This window comes from Chinchilla lanigera, unplaced genomic scaffold (assembly GCF_000276665.1).
Source record: "Chinchilla lanigera isolate Chin_1 unplaced genomic scaffold, ChiLan1.0 scaffold00024, whole genome shotgun sequence".
Lineage (NCBI taxonomy): Eukaryota > Metazoa > Chordata > Mammalia > Rodentia > Chinchillidae > Chinchilla > Chinchilla lanigera.
The window spans coordinates 15,105,713-15,125,175 of NW_004955425.1; the positions used below are offsets into that span (position 1 = coordinate 15,105,713).

The window sequence follows — 19,463 nt, forward strand, 5'->3', positions numbered from 1 at the left end:
GTCCTTTGTTCCTTTCAGTGTCCAATTTACACCCGCTATGCCTCAAACCTTTTTAACAAATATTAAAGTCTATACCACCAAGTAAATACTTGATCGTTTTCCCTTCTCTCTCACTGTCGCAAGCAGCTTCTCTATTTTCCCTAAAATACATTTAGCATTCTCCTTTTCCATCTGGAGAATATAAAGACCAGTAGACACAATCTAAGTGTGGTAGAATGAGGTGCAATCGATGTTGTGAGAAGATGCAAATGCCCATACACCCCACCGAAAAAATGGCTTTTGAATGTACTGAGAGAAAAGAACTGTTCTGATGTGTTTCCTAGTGTTCTGTTCTGGTCGACATTTAGTCAACTTAAAATAAACAACCTGGAATGATGTCATCTAACAGTAAAAAGTCAGTGCTTAATAAGATCAATAATTTCCGAGGATGGCAACTTGATGACATGTTACAGTTTATTGAAAACTGCGTAGGACAAGAAGTGAGCACACCGGGGTTTAAAGCCTAGTTCTCTCACTAGGGAATCCTTTGACTTTAGGTCATTTAGCTTCTTGGTGTCCAAGTCTCTTTGCCTTTAAAGTCAGGACACTTCAGAGCTTCTGTACATTTACCCTAGGCAACAACTTCCTGTAAATGCAAATTAAAATCAATAATACAAATTGAATCTAAAACACATACGCACTGGCCAGACCAAGAAATAACTTAGCTTCCACTGTATTTCAAAATATATCTCAATCAAAAAACATTAATATGTAAATAATGGAGTGAAACATGGCAGTTTGTGTGAAACACTGTGGAGAAGTTAGAAACCAATGTGTGATTATTTCATGATTTTTCTTTATGCTTCATAAGATGGTCAATTTTCAATGAATTTATGTATTTCTAGAGTTTGGTCTTCACACTTGTAAGCTCAGGGTCTGACTTTCTCAGAAAACAGTGAGCAATTTCATCTCCGAGCCGCAATAAAAAGCTCATGAGAATTTACTGTACAAACTGGAACTGCTTATTGATTTACGGTGAGGAATGTAAAAGGCACAAAAGCCAGAACACTCAGTGGGCATGTCTTTACAGATCAATTGAGATGGGAAATTAAATTATGGTCAAAATGTTGCTTGTTAACCATGGAATTAGAACAAGAGGAACTAATTAAATGATTCAGATGTTTAATGCTATTAGGACTTCTCATCTCTTCTTTCTCTCCCCAAATTATGGTCAGATGGGTGCTGCCAAAGTTGGCTTTGCTGTCTTTTTCCTTCACTGCCAGTGGTGACTACCACCCTCCCTCTGGTTGATGCCCTCTTGCTAAAGAGTCGTCAACTGCGTCTGGTGAAGTCTTGCCCTGCCCTCTGTGTCTTTAGTAATCTATCTGATCTGCAGTGTGCTAGCTGCGCATATTAATCTTTAGAGCTCTCGTTGTCCTCATCACTAAGTTCTTGATGGCCACGTTATTACCACCCACAATAACAGCTGCGTTCTGCTGAGTGGCATCCTTCAGCACAAGGCTGTCATGAGATATTGCTATCGGCCAGAAGTGGAGAAGAAGTGCAAGGTCCTTAAAGCTCATTTCTCCACCTACGGAGAGCTTGTAGGCTCTTGCAGTGAGTAAAGGGCTGAGGCTTGAAGCAAAGTACAAAATGAAATCCTAAACCACAGACTAGGAAAGAGATTAAGATAAGAATATAGGAAAGCAAAATGTAAACAATGAGTTATGGGGCTTGGAAAGCACCAGATAAACAAGAGGACAATGGCATCAAGAATTCAGAGACGGCACATAAAAGATACCAGGCTTGGAAGTGTGGCAGATATATAAGGGAACTGGCTGAAACTGTGGTTACTCACTGAAGGGTGGCACACTTTAGCTCTTTTCTTCCTTTCCAGCAAGTAATAGAAATCGTCAACACTGGAGGAGGCCCTTTACCAAAACCTCTGGAAGAAGGAATCTCGTTTGATATTTATTCAAAATTCATTGAGCCACCTCCAACATTAGATCAAGAAATGAAGGTAAGGTTTCTTTTGTGTTTCCATTGACACAGCCTAGGAATTACATTCTTAGGGGTGGAAAGGAAAAAAACAAATGTTCTTCCATTTTCTTTGCCTCTGAGTTTTCCCAAACAGGTGTAAATATTTATTTTAGCACTGATTCCAAGATGGGACAGCCAATAGCAGTTTAGCAGCTTTAAACTCTTCCATCTCATACTCCCTAATCTCTACTTTCACCATCCCAAAGTAAGCCCCACCTTGGCACCACGGCTTGGTCTGTCATAATCCCCATAAAGAATAAAAATACTACGCAAAGTAGCATCAAATCACAATCTCCTGGGCTGACATCCTTCCTGGGAGAATAGCCAATAGAAGTTTGAGGTTACATATCAATCACCGAATGCTTCACAGATTTACTTGAATGCTGTTTACGTTCAATATTTTAGGGGTTGGATCAAGAGCAAGGCGATGAGGAGACCCAGCCAGAAACTGACACTTTGGATACAGATCCTTTAGTTGGCTTCACCATTGAGGATGTGAAGTCCATGCTGACTCAAGTCACAGATGACATGTTCACAGACGTTCAGGTACTGAGCATTGATAGTCTGCTCACTTTATTATTGGATAATTAGTAAAGCTCAGCTTTCGTGTCTATGTATGCTGCCAGCACTGTGCAAGTAAGAGTGATACTCCTGGTGGAGGGGTTCGTTTTAACATGCCTACACCGGGTCATCTGAGGTTCAGTAAGATCACAAAATGGATTTACCAGCAGGATCTGGTGTGGGATATGTTAATCAGTGTGCAAAACCATTCAGCGTTGAAGTCCCCAAATTCAAGACGGTAAAGACTTGTGCCTTACTTACACCATCAACATTGCTTATATGAAGATAATTGCTGTACATTATTTCTAAACAGTGAACACTGAAGGTTGAATCAATATTTTAGCTAAGTTTTCTCATCAAATTTCTTAAAAAAGGAGTCCTTGAAATAATTCTCAGATAGTTTGTTCTTTTTCACATGTCACTAATAGCTAAACCATTTACGTCAATGGAAGCTTGAAAATGGCCAGGGCAACTGCCAGCTCAGTAGCAGCAGCCAGTGAGCTATCACCTATCAGCTTTATGCTCAGGTCTTTCTTAGGCTCTCCAAACAAACAAATACTTCTATCGTAACGCAAATGCTTACAGGAATTCACATAAGTTTCCAGAGCAAATGATTAAATCAGTGAATTGCATTTTTAAGCGAATTTGCAGTTTCTTAGAAATCACCATAAATCAGTAGGCCAACATAGCACTATTTGAAACATTAATGCATCCCAAATATTTAGTTGTTATCTGAATATGAGACCATATATTAAAAGCATTCTATATTAATAACTAAATTAGAAAGAGCAAAAGACTACCCTGGCATAAATATGCCTTGGTACTTGTTTAATCATCAAATGTTATTGCATTATTTACATGAACATTTAATGATTTGGTGCCAACAAAATCAGCCAAAGTCCTCAGCTTAATAAGGGGTGTTTAGTGTTTACCAGAAAAAGTAGACAAACACGTTTTACACAAAGCTTTATTGTTAACAACCCCGTGAATGTAATAACTGGTTACTGTGTGGCAGGGCAGAGTGCACTTGAATTAAGCTGAGTTCAGAACATATCTCCTTTTTAGATTTGATAACATTTCATCTAAATATAGTTTATGTATAATCATGGCCCTGGGCTCCTTTGCAATCCTGTGGCTCTGAAATTATTGCCGAGGAACTACTCGGCAATAGAATTGTTTGCAGGCCCAAAAAATTGGAAACATCTTTACCAAGTTCAGATTCCATGTAGTGAGCAGTATGCTTTTAACTATTCACTAAATTTTTTTAATATTAGACTCCGCAGCATTTATACCTTTACTCTATAGCAGAAAAAATATGATTATTGTATGTGCACATTATCTTCCCACTGGCCTAAAGCCATCTTGGAAGTTCATTAGCTTGCTCAACTAAATGCAATTAGGCACTGAAAGAACTTGAACCAGAGGAGAGAAATGCAGGTCCTTTTGATGCCACAATCATTTCCATATTAAGTGGATGTGTGGATATCAGCCTCAACCAAATTACTGCCAATTTTTCAATGAAATATCAAGATGATGTGGATTTATACAGTCTCAAACTGACCAACCCTTTTAGGTATTTTCTTTCAATAATCCTAGTAAACTCCATGTGAATAAGGAGGGCACATCCCCGAGCAATTGAAAAATTACACTCATAAAGATTAAGCCATTTGTCTAGAGGTTCCAGGGTCAACATTTGATGAAAGGCTCTGAATCGGAGCTATGAACTGGGTTGGTTCTAGCTCTAATACCAATGTTATCCACAAAAACCACATACCGTCTAATACCACCGGGAGATCACTTTGGATTTTAACATACTTGTGGGGCGATACTTTTTCAGTATTTACCCTTGTGTTTTGGTCAGATTCCAAGTTGGGTAATTACTCTCCACTTACCTAAATTTCTCCTCCTGTTTCAGATGGGTAAGTTATTTTCCACTTCTAAAGTCTGACTTGCCGTGTTCCTGGATCTAAAAACTTTCACATCCCTTTTCAAAGGCAGCTGCATATCAGTGGTCATTGTGCTTAGACCCTCTGAACAAATGTGCTATACAAACATTTAACGAGCTATTACTTGTAAGATGGTTTACATTTCCCTGTAGTTTTTTCTTCCTCATTTGAAACTCACACTGTTACTACAGTTTTTTTCAGGAAGAGGCTGTAGAGATTCATATTTTACTCATGTTTTTCAGGTTTCTTCACTACTGCGGTTATAAGAATATATCATCTTCTATAATGCAGACATTTCTGAAAACACAGTTTGAATCCTGAAATTTTTTATGCTCATCTACTTATTTTCCAATTGACTCACTTTATAGTTTCAGAGATTTATTAATAATGAAGTTATCTTGGCCCTCAGCTGTTAATTAAAATTACACTGAGCAGAGCAAACATTTTGAGCCTATATAGTTTAAGTATTTTAATTTCAAAAATACATTCAAAATGAAATTATTTTGGCCCTGAGTTGAATAATAAAAATTACACCCAATGGAGCAAAATTTAATATAGTTAAAGAATTACATTTCAGAGAAATATGAACACTAACACTAAATTCTTGCATTAAATGTTGGCTGTTGGAGTAAAAACAATGTGAAAACTTTGAGGGAAGTTTGCCATCTTGGGACTATGGAAATCTCTAGGAGAACTTTGAATTTTAAAGATTAGAAAAGTGGAAGGAGATCACCTCAAGTTAGTGGTCAGTGAAAAGCTACTGAACCTAGGTTACAGGTTTTACATGCTTTTCTAGAGAAAACAGAAACATCTCCAGCTCTAATGGCTGTACAATAGCTTTTCTAATCAGCAATGTTCTCAGGGATAACAAGGAAACACAGCAGCCCGATGATAGCTTGTTCTTGACACATCGTGAAGTCATTTGATCTAGACTGTCTTGGTTGTGCCTGAACTGAGCACTGATCCCCAGGATCTGGAGATCTGAAAGGTTATTCTCCTCCAGGTACAGCACTCTATCAAGATGCACCTTGCATGCATGAACATTTTCCCCAAGGCCACACTTGATTCTGTTTCAGTGAAATACCAGAAAGGTCTCCAGGTCAACATGAAAACCCTTGTGAGGTAGTGAAGCAGAAGTTGTAGATGATGGTCCATCAGTTCTCAGCTGAAAAGCACTGAGATCATAGTGGGCACAGAAAAATAAGAAAAGTAGGAAGATTGCTTGCGCAAAGGTATTCTTCCAATTCTTTGGAATCATGATAAGATTATTTCTTCAACCCATACTGTCCAACAGATCAATAAAATATGTACTTTGTGAAATATATCATGAATTTAAAGCTAGGGTATAAGATTAACACAATTAAAATCTCCTACTAATTTTTTAGATAAGAGTCACTGAGTGACTTGCCCAAGACTACTTGGCTAAAATACTACATAGATCTCTCTGCCATAAACCAGTGTTCCCTTTAACTATACTAAAACCATCCAAGAGGGAGTTATCCATCCTGAAAACAAAGTTCCTTTGTAAATTGGAAGATCATTTTATCCCTCCTTCCATCCTTCATCCAACCACCAAGAAAGGAAAAGACAGGAATAAGACCAAAAGCCAAAAATTGGTCCCAGGTCATAAAAAAAATTAAACCAAAAAACAAACAAATGAACAAAAATTGAGTACTCCCTTGCATTCTGAATCCAGAATTGCTGACACCAGTGTGATCTTGTCAGAAGTATCAATCGTTACTCTGCCTGTGAAACAAAATCTCATCCGATAAAATAATTAGGGCAGACATTTCTAAACTATTAGAGTTGCACTCGAATGAATGAATTAATTAATTAATTAATGTGACCCTAAAACCATATTGATTTTTCAGATTTCTTGTATCTAAATTAAATAATAAATTTTGTCGAAAGACAACTGCCTCAAAGACCTACAATTATGCTATATCTTTAAATCACTTCAACTTTAGAATTTATTAGTACATATGTGTATAAACCACTTTTCATAATCTCATAGGCATTTTTTAAATCACCCCAAATATAATAACAACAACATCAATTTTTTTGCTACATCCGCCAACAAACATTTCTCTGCCCATAGTTTTATTATCCACTGTGATAAAACACAGACATTTCCAGTGCTACTAACGTTCAGATAATGTGTAAGTATTTCTAGAATAGTGCAGGTGGCAATGTTAGTCCAGCAGAATATCACTGCCAGGGGCTAAATGCTATCACAGCTTCAGCAATCACTAAAACCTGTCAGCAATTGCTTACTTTTTTCTACAAAGCTATACCACAAAGTGGCACCATTCCAAGAGTTATAATGTATGATGAATACTCTTAATTATGAGAATTGTTCTAATTGTGAGATTATTTGTGTTGCTATTTCACAACAGAAGCTTTCTGAGATCCTATTTAGAATGCATTATGCAGAAGACAAAAACATCTACTGCAAAGGGGTTGGGGGACTAACAACACTGCAATAACCAAACCCAAAGCAGTTATTCTGACTCAGTGCTTATTGGTAAAGTCTGTCTGAAAATGCAGATAAATTATCCTATCTTCCAACACGTGGCTATGTGAAAAATGGCTGTCCAAATACCACTTCCTGTTCGTAGTAGACATGCTATACATCGGGAATGTGCAGAGAAATATGATAAAGTGTTATCACATCACTACAGGCTGAAACACGGCTGTGTCTGCAAAACAGGAAGGTGTGTGAGGGATAATGTCTGTCTTTAGGCACTATAGTATGTCAAAACCACAAAGACAATGTGCAGCAGAAGATAGCTCCATCATAACCACTTTTTTATGATTGTCTTCACAGACCGAGATAAACGAAAAGCTGCAAATACAGGAAGAGGCCTTTAATGCACGAATCGAAAAACTGAAAAAGGCCTGAGGACTCGGTACAAGGAGAGTGATGCTAAACTTCACAGAAACAAACAAAACTAGCTGGAATAATAGATTCTCTAGAGCATCGTATCTTCTTCATTCCACTGTGAAAGGAAAAGCAAGCCGCGCTTTTTATTGTCATAAGTATTTAGAAAAGTATTAGCCCCAATTTTGCCATCTCCTGTACTATAACAGCCTCTGAATTTATTGTACCACAGTAATAAGAATATTTTGTATACAGGAGCTTGGAGAATTTTATATAAAAATACAATTACTTTTATGATAGTTCTTTGACATTTTTACGAATAAACACTACATCTTCAGTGAGAATGAAACTAACATTTTTAAAGAACCAGAAATAAAGAAAAATAATAATGATAATTGTATCCATACTGACACAAATGAACTGTCGCATTACTAGAGCATTATGAAATGATACTAGTGCCATAGTACTGAGGGTAAAACTTGCTAAACAACGGCAATTCAAACACATACAGTAGGGTTTTTAAAACTCAAATCATTTGGTTTTCTTATTTAAACATTTCAGTGTGAAACCAATTTTCTGAAATTATATAATGCAGTTTGAAGCATTTTAATTTATTCTGCACTGTATTTGTTATTTCTAATCTTGTTACTCTCCCAGGAGAATACATGACCTATATAAAAAGAAGCAATGTATAAATGGTTATTAAAGACCAACCTATATATAGATGGTAAAAATCTTAAGTACAAATCAAACTCACAGAGCTCCTAAAATTAACCATTACCTTGCAGTGGAATGATTGAAAAATATCTCAAGTTTTTAAATACCCTTATGAAATATAATTTGAAAGCAAAAATAGCTATGTGCTGATTGTCCCTAGTTAAACAGATTAGTTAATTACTACCTAACCCCTTTCGAAAGATCCTAGACTTCAGCAGATTCTAGAATGGAGGCAGAAAATTGGTAGGAAGAATCAGTGCCCTCAAGAATTTTCAAAATTGTACAATACCTGCAACTGGATGGCACTTGGCTAAATGTGGACTATACCCTTCCCTTCTCTGTCAGTATCAAAGGAACTGCCCAAAATATCTTCACTTACAACACAGACCTAATAGCTTTTGGTAATTTTCTGACTACACTAATCTGTAAACGAAGAGTAGTCCTTAAGATAAAATGTTGTTATTGTTCCTATACCTCTCAGGCTGAAGACCTGGAGATATGTTCCTCCCAGGTACGCTCCTTTCTGAATAAAAGCATTAAAGGCTGCAGGATACCACATGGAAGACTCACAAGGCTGGGTTGTCTCGGCAGTCTTCTCTCCAGGGGAAGCAGTAAAACTGGGATGACCACAAACAGGGAATAAAGAAGCTTCTAGAAATCACCAAGCACAGCTTCAGATGCAATCATTGCCACAAAGTGGAGCTGCACTTCTCATAAAAAGTGTTTACTGGAGCAAGAGTGCCAGGAGCCTATCACCGAATCAGAAGTAGCCTCACAATCCTTAAACACTGCCTCGTGATGCTATAACAGACACGCTGAGAGCTAAGAGTGAAACTGGCTTTGCCTTCGGCTAGTGTATGACACTAAACAGGCCACGCAACTCTATTTATTAAGTGGGGATAGTACTTATTTTTGAGGTAATTATAAGAATTCAATAAATTCATGCTAAATGACTTTTCTTATAAGGTTTGGCTTGTTTACCTTCTAGGATGTGAAAAATGTCACACTCAATTGCCGGATCAGCCTCTCTGTGCAAATTCCCATCTCCTCTACCTCCCTCCTCACACATATGGGTGGATGTGTTCTCCCACCCTTTTCAGTCATCCCATAGGGACAACTGTGTTCCACTACTATCCTTTCCAAATTTGACCAATTTGTAACGTGCAGCTGAGCTGAGTCAGTGTGGTGCTGGGTGTGGAAGGCCCACCTGAGGATTTTTGCCAACAGCGTAAAAGGAGAACTGGAGAGGAAGAAGATCTGTTTGTTCTCCTGGAGAAGCTTGCTATGCTGGCTTTCCTGATACAAACTCAGCAGTTCTCATTGTTGGAGGAACTCAAGAGCCTCGCTGTCACTGAGGATCGCTGTGCTACTTTTAGGGGAGCTCTGGTTCTTACTTTGAGAGTAACTTTCTTGCTTCAGTGCAGATCCTTCAGCCTGCTAGCACAGATCCTTTATCCCGCTGGCACAAACTTTCTAGCTTCCCAGACTGACCTTTGGTTCTCAGCACAGATCTGTGAAACAGACTTGCATGAGACATTGTCGTGGGCACTTGGCTTCCAGTTGGACTCGTGGGAGGCATTGTCACAGGTTCGAGGTCTTCAGCTGGACTTGTGCAGGAAATTGCCGTGGGATCCAGGCCCTCAGCTAGATGCTTTAGGTCTTTAGTGTGTGGATAGATTTCCCTCACTCTTTTGTACTTGACTCTTTGGGTGACGATTATAAAATAATCCTATAAATTATGTGTCCTGTATTAAATTATTTCCCTTGCCAACCCTGACTACAACAATAACCCTCAAAGAGCAAATATACTCATTACAATATGAACAAGCTAGACACAACCACTGCTTCAGTATTTTCAGGCACTGTTGCACCTAAATATAACTATGGAGTTATTTTTTCCAAAATCTGAATATAAAGCCCTATTTCTATCCACCATTTGATTGGAACCATTCAACCATCCTGGTAGATAATAAGTTTGCATGTTCTTAGATTGCATTTCAATATGCTTCACTTCCCCTAGAGAATAAACGTGCTCCTTTTCCCAACAATTGTAGAGGAGGAATACTTCTGATATCTTCAGTCTCAGGAAGACGCTCCCCATCTCTACATCAAAGTCATATTTTCCTGGACATTAATTTGTTAAATAGAAGAAGTCAGACTCCTTCATGGCAGCAAAAGTAACTATTAAATTAAGTTTGCTGAGCAAAATGAGCCTAGGTCAGAATAAATTCATCTTATTGGAATTTATAAATGCTGAAACAGAGAATGCTAAAAATCCTTTTGTTTATGGAACCACTTCCTTTTTTCACGGCAGTATCAGCAATTAAGAAGATCAGTGTATCACATTTGGTAAAAGTTAATAAAGAGCTTTTTGTATTGAATTTTTATTTTTAGGTTCAAAGAATGGTCAACAATGTTAGCTCCATTGGGGTGTGCATTACTACTTTTTAACCTGGACTATAACTTTTAATCTGGACTATAACTTATCCAGATCACTTTCTAGGTACTGGAGTGAAATAAGACAGTGGACCCTTGAGTGGAGACCAGCCTGACATACAAACAATTTGGGTTATGACAGGAATTTTAGTTTTAACTCACAACCAAAGTCTTGAGTTATGACACTAATGCCTGCTGCTTGTGCTTCCAGATGGTCTCAGATACAGATTTAACCCTTAAAGAGTTCTGGAAGGAAAATTATAACTTCCTTTGCTGAATAGGTTAATGCAGAAATCCTGGGCCAATGTCTCTCTAAGAACACTGAAATCTGCCTGTATACAGGGAGACACTTTGAAGACTGCACAAGGAACCTGCGCCTTTCATTGACAACTTGAGTTACACTCAACTCTTGGGAACAAACTGAGTTCGTAAGTCAAGGATCCACTGTATATGGTATTTTACTTCATGGAATTAATAAATTTTATAATCTAGAGGGAGAAGATATGCAGTTGAATAAATAGGATGATTTCATATGACAATACAGACTACAAGTGAATAATATCAAGCCATAGGGCAAAAGGTTTAGGAATGTGAGAGAGAAACTTTACCTACAGGGCTCTGAGAATCCCTTAGAAAGAATGATTTTTGAGTTGAGATCTGTAAGAGAAAATCAACCAGGGGCTGTGCTAAGGAGTATTTGTTGAAGGCAGCAAGGAAAACAAGTAAAGAGGCTTTTGTATTACATTGCCAAGTACAACCTCTGATCCCTTTATCAGGTCTCAGGGAAGAGGGGCATATTGGGGTCATGATCCTAGAAAGTAGCCAAGCTGATTCACAAACTCAGACACTGGCATTCCTAATTTAGTACTCTTTCTGCTCTGCCATGCTGGCAGGACCCTATTACCCATTTCAAGAGATCATGCAGAATTATAGCCACAAAATGCTTGTCAGGATAATCCTCAAACCCAAAGCACCTCATCTACCTAAAAAAATCCTAACTGAAATATCTCTTGCTGAAAAATACCAAATAAATTATATAGATGCTCCAAAGAAGAAAAAGCAAACACTCCCTTGTGTGTAGGCTGTACAAAATTACTCCCTTCCAAAGGAAAGGGGGTAGGAAAGACACCTTTAGAGTTAAGAACACTGACAACAGCATCAGCCAGGTGACACAGTGGTCATAAATCATGTTGATAGCAGGTGAAAATAGTGCTTTAGCTCTGTCTTTCTCCCCAAAATTCATAACCCTCCTGCAATTATGAGGATAACATCAGGCAAATTCCAAATATACCTGATACAACAATATAACTGATAATACTCAGCACTATCAAAGCCAACAAAAGTGAAGGAAGTCTGAGAAAATGTCACTCTCCCAGAAGAGCTTAATAAAATATGATGAATAATGGGATCTACATGATAGCATTCTGGAACAGAAAAAGGAAATCTATAGAGCAGTGAGTCAATAATGAACTCTAATAAAAATGTTTCAATATTAGTTCATTAATTGAATCAAATGTGTCATATCAGTGTAAGATTAGTAAGAGAAGCAGTAATAAATAATAAGAAGGAAAATAAGGAAGGGGGAATAGAATATGACTCTGTAATATCTGCTTGATTTGTCAAGAAGTCTAAAACTGTTCTAAAAAATAAAATCTATTAATTAATAAGAAAGAATCTTCATCAAAACAAAAGAAAATTAATCAGGAAGAAAGACACCTTATTAGCTAGCTTTCCCGTAGCTGGTTACAATAACCACCACCCACACTTAAAAGAGGGGGAGGTGTAATGGGGCTCACAATTTCAGTCTGTGACCAACTGGCTCCAAAGAAAAATCATCATGGCCAAAGGTCATTGGGGAGCAAACCTGTTTAGGTCACTGCAGATGGGAAGCAAGAAGGGAACAGTGCCAGAGCAGAAGGTGGAAGGGATTAGACTTAAACCCCATGGCTAAGTTTCCTTGGTCCACCCAGACACACCCAGAAGTGTACTGCAGGAACCTCCAGCAGACCCTAAATCCAGTCAAGTTGAGACATCGCCCTAACCGCCACACATGCTCATGGTCATATATTACTGTTAATAAAATCACCTTCCCTTTTAACTAGCACATGAATAATCAGATGTAATCAAATTGCAAACTAGAGGGGCAAATGCTTATGAAAGAGACAGTGATAAACAAATCTCATTTTAAAAAGCAATTACCAACTTCACCAGTCCTGGCCTCTCTGTACCTTTCTGAATTCTGTGATAGAATCTGAAATTTTCAAAAATATCTGTGGTCTCTAAAAACACGAGTAGTTTGATTTCTTTTAGCACCCAACTCTTCACAACATAAAGCCATAATGGGGTCTATTAGCTAATTTTAAATGAAGAGATCATTCATGTATGCAATGGCCCCAATCTCTCCAGCTGCTCACAATAAAGTAAATACACTCTAGTTCCTACTAAGATTTCTCTAAATAAGCAATACTTGTCTTGTAATAACATGGAAAGCAAAATCAGTCAATTGATAAATACCATCTAGCTATATGAAATCAAGCTGGGTGATGTTCATATCACCCGCCATCCTATCACCAAAAACAAGGCTAGAATAGCCTAGATATTAATCTTTTTATTGACTATTAATCTCAAAATCAAAAGGAGAAAAAAAAGTCCCTGTCCTTATAATAGTGACAATTTCTATGAACACATTATGGTTACATGACTTTTATAAAGCCAAGGCCTAAATTCAACCAGAATAAAAGTAGTATAGTGCAGGTTGAGTATTCCTTACCCAAAAGGCTTAGGACCAAAAATGTTCTAGACTTTGGATTTGTTCATATTTGGGAATTTTTGCCTGTGAATAGTAAAGCCTCTTAGTGATAGGACTCAATACTAAGCATAAAATTCATTTATATTTCATATCCTCCTTACAAATTTAGGCTTAATGTTATTTTATACAATATTTTAGTGGACCTGCATTTTGATTGAGGCTAATCACACGAGATAAAGTCATGTGCAATATTTCACTTGTGATGTCATGTTAATGTTCAGAAAGTTGCAGATTTTGGAGCATTTTGTATTTCAGATTTTTCGGTTGAGGATGCTCAACCTCTTCTCATCCTTCCAACCCTACACAGAGTTAATCTTTTACAATGATCATTAAAATGCTTGTGAATTTTCTTTCCTTTTCTTTTTCAGTATAATAATTGATGCTCTTATTTTTTTCACTAACTCTAGTCAATCCCTTTTACAGCTGTAATTAGACTTTATGGATTAGGATATAGTTAAAAGTTTGCAGAGAATTTGGAGTAGCCAAAAATTCAAAAAGAGAGAGGGAGCACCAAGATGGCAGAGTGGTAAGCAGCAGAGAAAGAGCCTCTCTGAGAGTTGCTGTCCATACACTGGAATATAGCAACATGAGGAGGACAAGGTGGAGGGAAGTGGGTCCCCTGGGCCCAGGAAAGATCTGAAGCACGAATTGAAGCCCACAGAGAGAGTGACTAGAGAAATTTCAATGAAGAAGAAGATGCCACTGGCACCTTCTCCCTAAGTTGGGACTCACTGCATGGGAGGAGAGGTTCAAACCTCTAGACGCATGGTGACTACTGTGACCCCAGAGGTCTCCACAGACAGAAGTAACAGTGGGGTGGGGAGCAGTGGACATGAAGGACTGCAATAGCTGGTGATGACTGCTGAGGGCTCGGTTGTCCTGCAAAAGAGAGTGATTCACCAGGAACCATCTTAGAGAGGGGTTGGCTGAGCTCAGAACTCTGAGTGCTGCTGGCTCCATCTAGCTGCTCCCAGCTGGGCTAAGGCATGTGGAAAGTGAGATGACTGCTGTAGGATGAATGAATCTGGTCTAGGAATCTGAACTTCAGGGAAAATAAAAGTGCAATCTTGCTGAGATTATCCAGTACCCTGCCATAAAGCTATTGCTGGCTTGCTGGGCTAAAACACCATGGATCTGGAGACAAACTTGGAAGTGTACTGTTTCTTTTCCTCTCTCTTGTTTGTTTTTCGTTGGTGGTGATGTGGTTTTGTTTTGGTTTTTTGGTTTTTTTTCTCCTTCACTGTTTGATCTTTTTATATAAATGTGAGGTTCTTTGTGGTTCTTATTCTTTTCAGTTCTTCCTGTTATCTCTCCCTTCTCTCTTTCCCTCTGGTCTTCTGCACCAGTTTCCCAAAGATGGCATGATCCCCCTTTGTCCTCCAGCCTTACTTCTTTTTTTTTTTTTTTTTTTTTTTTTTTTTTGTCCTTTTGAGACAGCGTCACACTATGCAGTTCAGACTGGCCTTGAGTTCACTTTGTAGCCCAGCCTGGTCTTGAACTCACAATGATCCTCCTGCCTCTGCCTCCCAAGTGCTGGGATTACAGGTGTGTGCCACCATGCTCAGCCAGCCTCACTTCTAATCTTCATCTTCTACTTCTCTATTTTCTCTCTAACTCCTTTTAAACTTTAATTCCTGTGGGTAAAATTGACATATGAAGGACATACGTATTGCATACAATTTTCTGGTTTCTTTTAGATTTTGTTATATAACTGCTAATCTAATTCATATTGTTAAAGGTGGCAAACTGATGGTTAGCTCAGTTTGGTGGCTGTGTTTGATGCTATTGTTATTGCTGATGGTACCACATTAGCCAAAACTGACTTAATTGTTCTAAATAGCTGTTTCTCCTAGTATGCCAAGACTGAGACTGACTAAGAGTCATAGAAAATACTGTGGCACAGTGGCAAAGAACCAGAGGCTGGGCCAAACAGTCAGCAACTTCTCATTCCCAACAAATCAAAGAAGTAGGATCATGCAACAGACTCAAAACCCCAAAACTAGCTACACCTGGAAGATACCTTGGAGAAGAAGTCATTTCCTAATGTTTCTAAATACTAGCAATAAAGCAACCCACCATAGGCAGTTTACAACCATCAATTCAGGAATTAAACTTAAAAAAAAGAAAAGAAAATGAGAAGATACTTAAACAAGATACACCTCCAGACACAGAGTTCATCAAAGGCAAACCCAGGGGGCAATCAGGTGAGACAATTCAAAAGTCACCCACATGGCCTCTCTGATGTAGTAACAACAAAGCAATTGAATGGGGCTCTAGAAAAAAATCAAATCAGAAATAATTTCTCAGAAAACTGCAGAGATGTGTAGGGGATGGTAACTCTTAGTATGTCACTGTAAGACAGAATAATTCTAGTCTTAATGCAAGCCTTAAAATGTGTCTTGAGAAACATTCCAGAGGGGTTGTAAAGAGTTAACTTTGCAGTCCTGACCTAACCCTGGAATGCTTCTCCAAAGACAACGCATTCCTGGGCCCAGATAACCACCTATGACCCTGCCTGAGTTGTTTCATCCCTTCCTTGGCCCTAGATAAACATTGTAACCATAAAGGAAATATATGGTTATCTAAATGGGGACATAGAGAACAGGATACAGAAAGTATATATCATTGTGGTTGGGCTCATGACCAGAGCCTGACCAAGTCACATGGCACAAGGAAAACAACATGTGGCCAGGGCTACAGCATTCCAATCTGTTACCATGGAAATCAAAAATGTATATAAGCTGGGAACAAAGGCAGGTCCATGCCCACTTCCCTGACTTACAGCTTGGGATGAGAGGTGACCAGTCTAAATTAAAGCTCTGTCTGTTCTCATAAATTTCTTTGGTCTCTTGCAGAATACAGCCCAAATTTTGCCATAACAGATGGTATCCACAATGAAAACCATGCTTAGTGACTCTAGGGGAGATACAGATAAAAAAGTAGAGGAGCTTAAGAAAATTATGGAAGCTATGAATACTCAACATAGAAAAGAAATGGAATCCACAATACAGATTCAAGCAGGTATCCAGGAGACTAAAAACTCCACTGAAAGTATCCAAAGCAGATTAAACTGATGTGAGGACAGGATCTGAGATAAAGAAGACAGGCTAGTGGTTAGTGATCATGAAAAGAAAGATTTCTTAAAAATAGCAAGGGACTATGAGAAATCAATCCAACAGCTACTAGGCAAGGCAAAGAAAAATAATTTAAGATTGATTGGAGTCAATTAAAAAGCAGAAAAAAAGCACAAATGATACAAAAAAACTATTCACAGACATCATGGCAGAAAACTGCCTTGATAGGGAAAAAGAATGAAATACAGTAAGTAAGGCATATAGAACTCCAATTAGCCATGATAAAAAAAACTACAGCCAAGCATATTATATAGTCAAGATTTCAGAAATTCAACAAACTTTTAAGAATAAAATCTTAAAAGCTGTTAGGAAAAAGAGACAAATCACCTATAAAGGAAAGCTTATCCAAATCACATTTGACTTCTCAACAAAAACCCTCCAGTCAAGGAGAGCTTGGAGTGAAGTATTTCAAACTCTAAAGGAAAACAACTTTGAACCCAGATTGATGTATCCTGCAAAACTATCTTTCAAAACTGATGGAGAAATAAGATGCTTCCATGACAAAGAAAATCTGAGGAAATTTATGACCACCAAACCAGCACTCCAAAATATATTGAAGAAAAGATAACAAGGACTACAATTCCATGAACTCCAACAGAAGGAATCCACCAGGGAGGACAAATAATTGAGAGAGGGGGGAAAAAGTGGAGAAGTTAACAACAAGAAAATAATATGACAAGTATAACTCAATACATATCAATTATAACCACAGATGTTAATGGTCTCAAATCACCAATCATAAAACACAGACTGGCAGAATGGAGTAAGCAGCAAGATCCAACAATTTGCTACATACAAGAACCACACTTAATTCACAAAGAAATTCATAGGCTGAAAGTCAAACGATGGAAAACAATGCTCCATGCCACAAGAACCAAACAAAAAAAAAGTAAGAGTAGCTGTTCTATTTGCAGACAAAGTGATTTTCAAGCCAAGACTGATTAAGAGAGACAAAGAAAGCCACTACATCCTTGTTATGGGAACAATCCAAGAGGAAGAGATAACAATCATAAATATAAATTGAACAAATACCAGTGCACCCAACTATATTAAAGCAAATATTAATGGACATGAAAGATCAAATGAGCACTAGTACAAGTGTATTGAGGGATCTCAATACCCCACTGTCATAAGTAGACAGATCAACTAGACAAAGAAAAATCAATAATGAAATAGTATTTTTTAAATTTGATTTTAAAGAAAATAATATAAAAAAAGAACAATAGCAAAATACAAACAAAACAACACAAGGACATTAAAAATCATATGGGGTTTCCAACCAAATGATAGGGATTAACAATGGTTGTTATATTACATATTGTTACCTTCAGTGAAGTTGCTCAGATTACCAGATGCAAGAATAGAGGATTGATCAAATCATTAAAGGGAAAAGAAAATAATAATTGAAAAGAACATTAGAGACAATACATAGTTTTACTAGACAGAATTGTAGGAATTCACCAGTGGTTGTTATACTGCAAATTATTGTCTTCACACAAGGTGCTCAGATTACCAGATGTAAGCATGCAAACAGTTAATGATTAAAAGGTTTTTTAATATTTTGGATAATAAAATATTATAACTGAACTAAACTTTTGAACAAAGGGTCTTAGTAGATGTCTACAGAGTGTTCCACCCTACAACATCCAAATATACATTCTCCACAGCTGCACATGGTACCTTCTCCAAAACAGACCACATACTAGCTCATAGAACACGCTTAAGTAAATGTAAAGGAACTGAAATTATTACATGCATATTATCAGACTATAGTGCAATGAAATTGAAAATCAATGGCAAAAGAAACCACAAGAACTTCATAAACACATGAAAATTAAATACCACTCTCCTTAACAACCAATAGGTCACAGAATACATTATAGAAGAAATTAAACAGTTTCTACAATTAAATGATAATGATAATACAACATAGTGAAACTTATGGGATACAATGAAAACAGTCCTAAGAGTGAAATTTATAGCAGTGAATACCCCTATGAGGAAAACAGAGCAAGAGAAAATAAACAACTTACTGGTGAACCTCAAACTTCTAGAAAAGGAAGAGCAGGCTAAGCCAAAAGCTCATGTGAGGGAGGAAATTATGATGATCAGAGCAGAAATTCATGAAATGGGGACTAAGAAAACAATACAAAGAATCAATGAATCTGAGAGCTGGTTATATGAAATATTAATAAAATCAACAAACCCTTAGCCAACCTTATCAAAAAAAGGAAAGAAAATACTCAAATATACACAATTAGGAATGAAAAGGGTGAAATCACAATGAACCCTGCATAAATCCAGAAGATTGCCTATAGCTACTTTGAGAACTTGTATTCTAATAAGATGGAAAATGTACAAGAAATGGGCAGATTCTTAGATACATATGAATCACCAAGGCTAAATCAAGAGGATATAAAAATCCTAAATACACAAATATCAATCAGTGAAATTGAAGATGTAATTAAAAACCTACCAACAACGAAAAGCCCAGGACCTAACAGATTCACTGCTGAATTCTACAAATTTAGAGAAGACCTAATACCACTAATTCTCAAACTCTTTAATGAAATTGAAAGAGAAGCAATACTCCCAAATTCACTCCTGGAAGCAAGCAGTATCCTGATACTAAAATCAGAGAAGGACCTAACTTAAAAAGAGGACCACAGGCCAATCTCCCTACTGAACATAGATGTAAAAATCCACAATCTGCAAACAGAATGCAGCAAATCACCAAGAAGATTACACATCATGACCAAGATGTATTCATCCCAGGGATGCAAGAATGGTCCAACATACATATATCTATAAACATGCCATATTAAAAGATCCAAGGACAAAAACCATATGATCATCTCAATAGATGCAGAAAAAGCTTTAGACAAACTCCAGCACCCATTCATGATAAAAGAAAAATGAACACAAAATTGGAATAGATGGCCTTTATTTCAGTCTGATAA

General features: G+C 37.5%; 1 protein-coding gene and 1 long non-coding RNA gene across 2 annotated transcripts in view; one reads left to right on the plus strand and one right to left on the minus strand.

Moving 5' to 3' along the window:
- The window catches only part of LOC102018510 (chromosome unknown open reading frame, human C10orf107), a 107,252-nt gene extending 97,880 nt beyond the window's left edge, over positions 1–9,372 (plus strand). The window contains exons 6-8 of the mRNA XM_005385945.2: positions 1,877–1,999; positions 2,425–2,565; positions 7,354–9,372. Coding sequence (XP_005386002.1) covers positions 1,877–1,999; positions 2,425–2,565; positions 7,354–7,428 — 339 coding nt within the window. The 3' untranslated portion in view covers positions 7,429–9,372. The remainder of the gene's footprint in view (positions 1–1,876; positions 2,000–2,424; positions 2,566–7,353) is intronic.
- Positions 1–19,463, minus strand: part of LOC106148655 — an 86,823-nt gene that overhangs the window by 36,277 nt on the left and 31,083 nt on the right. The gene's annotated exons all lie outside the window — the stretch shown is intronic.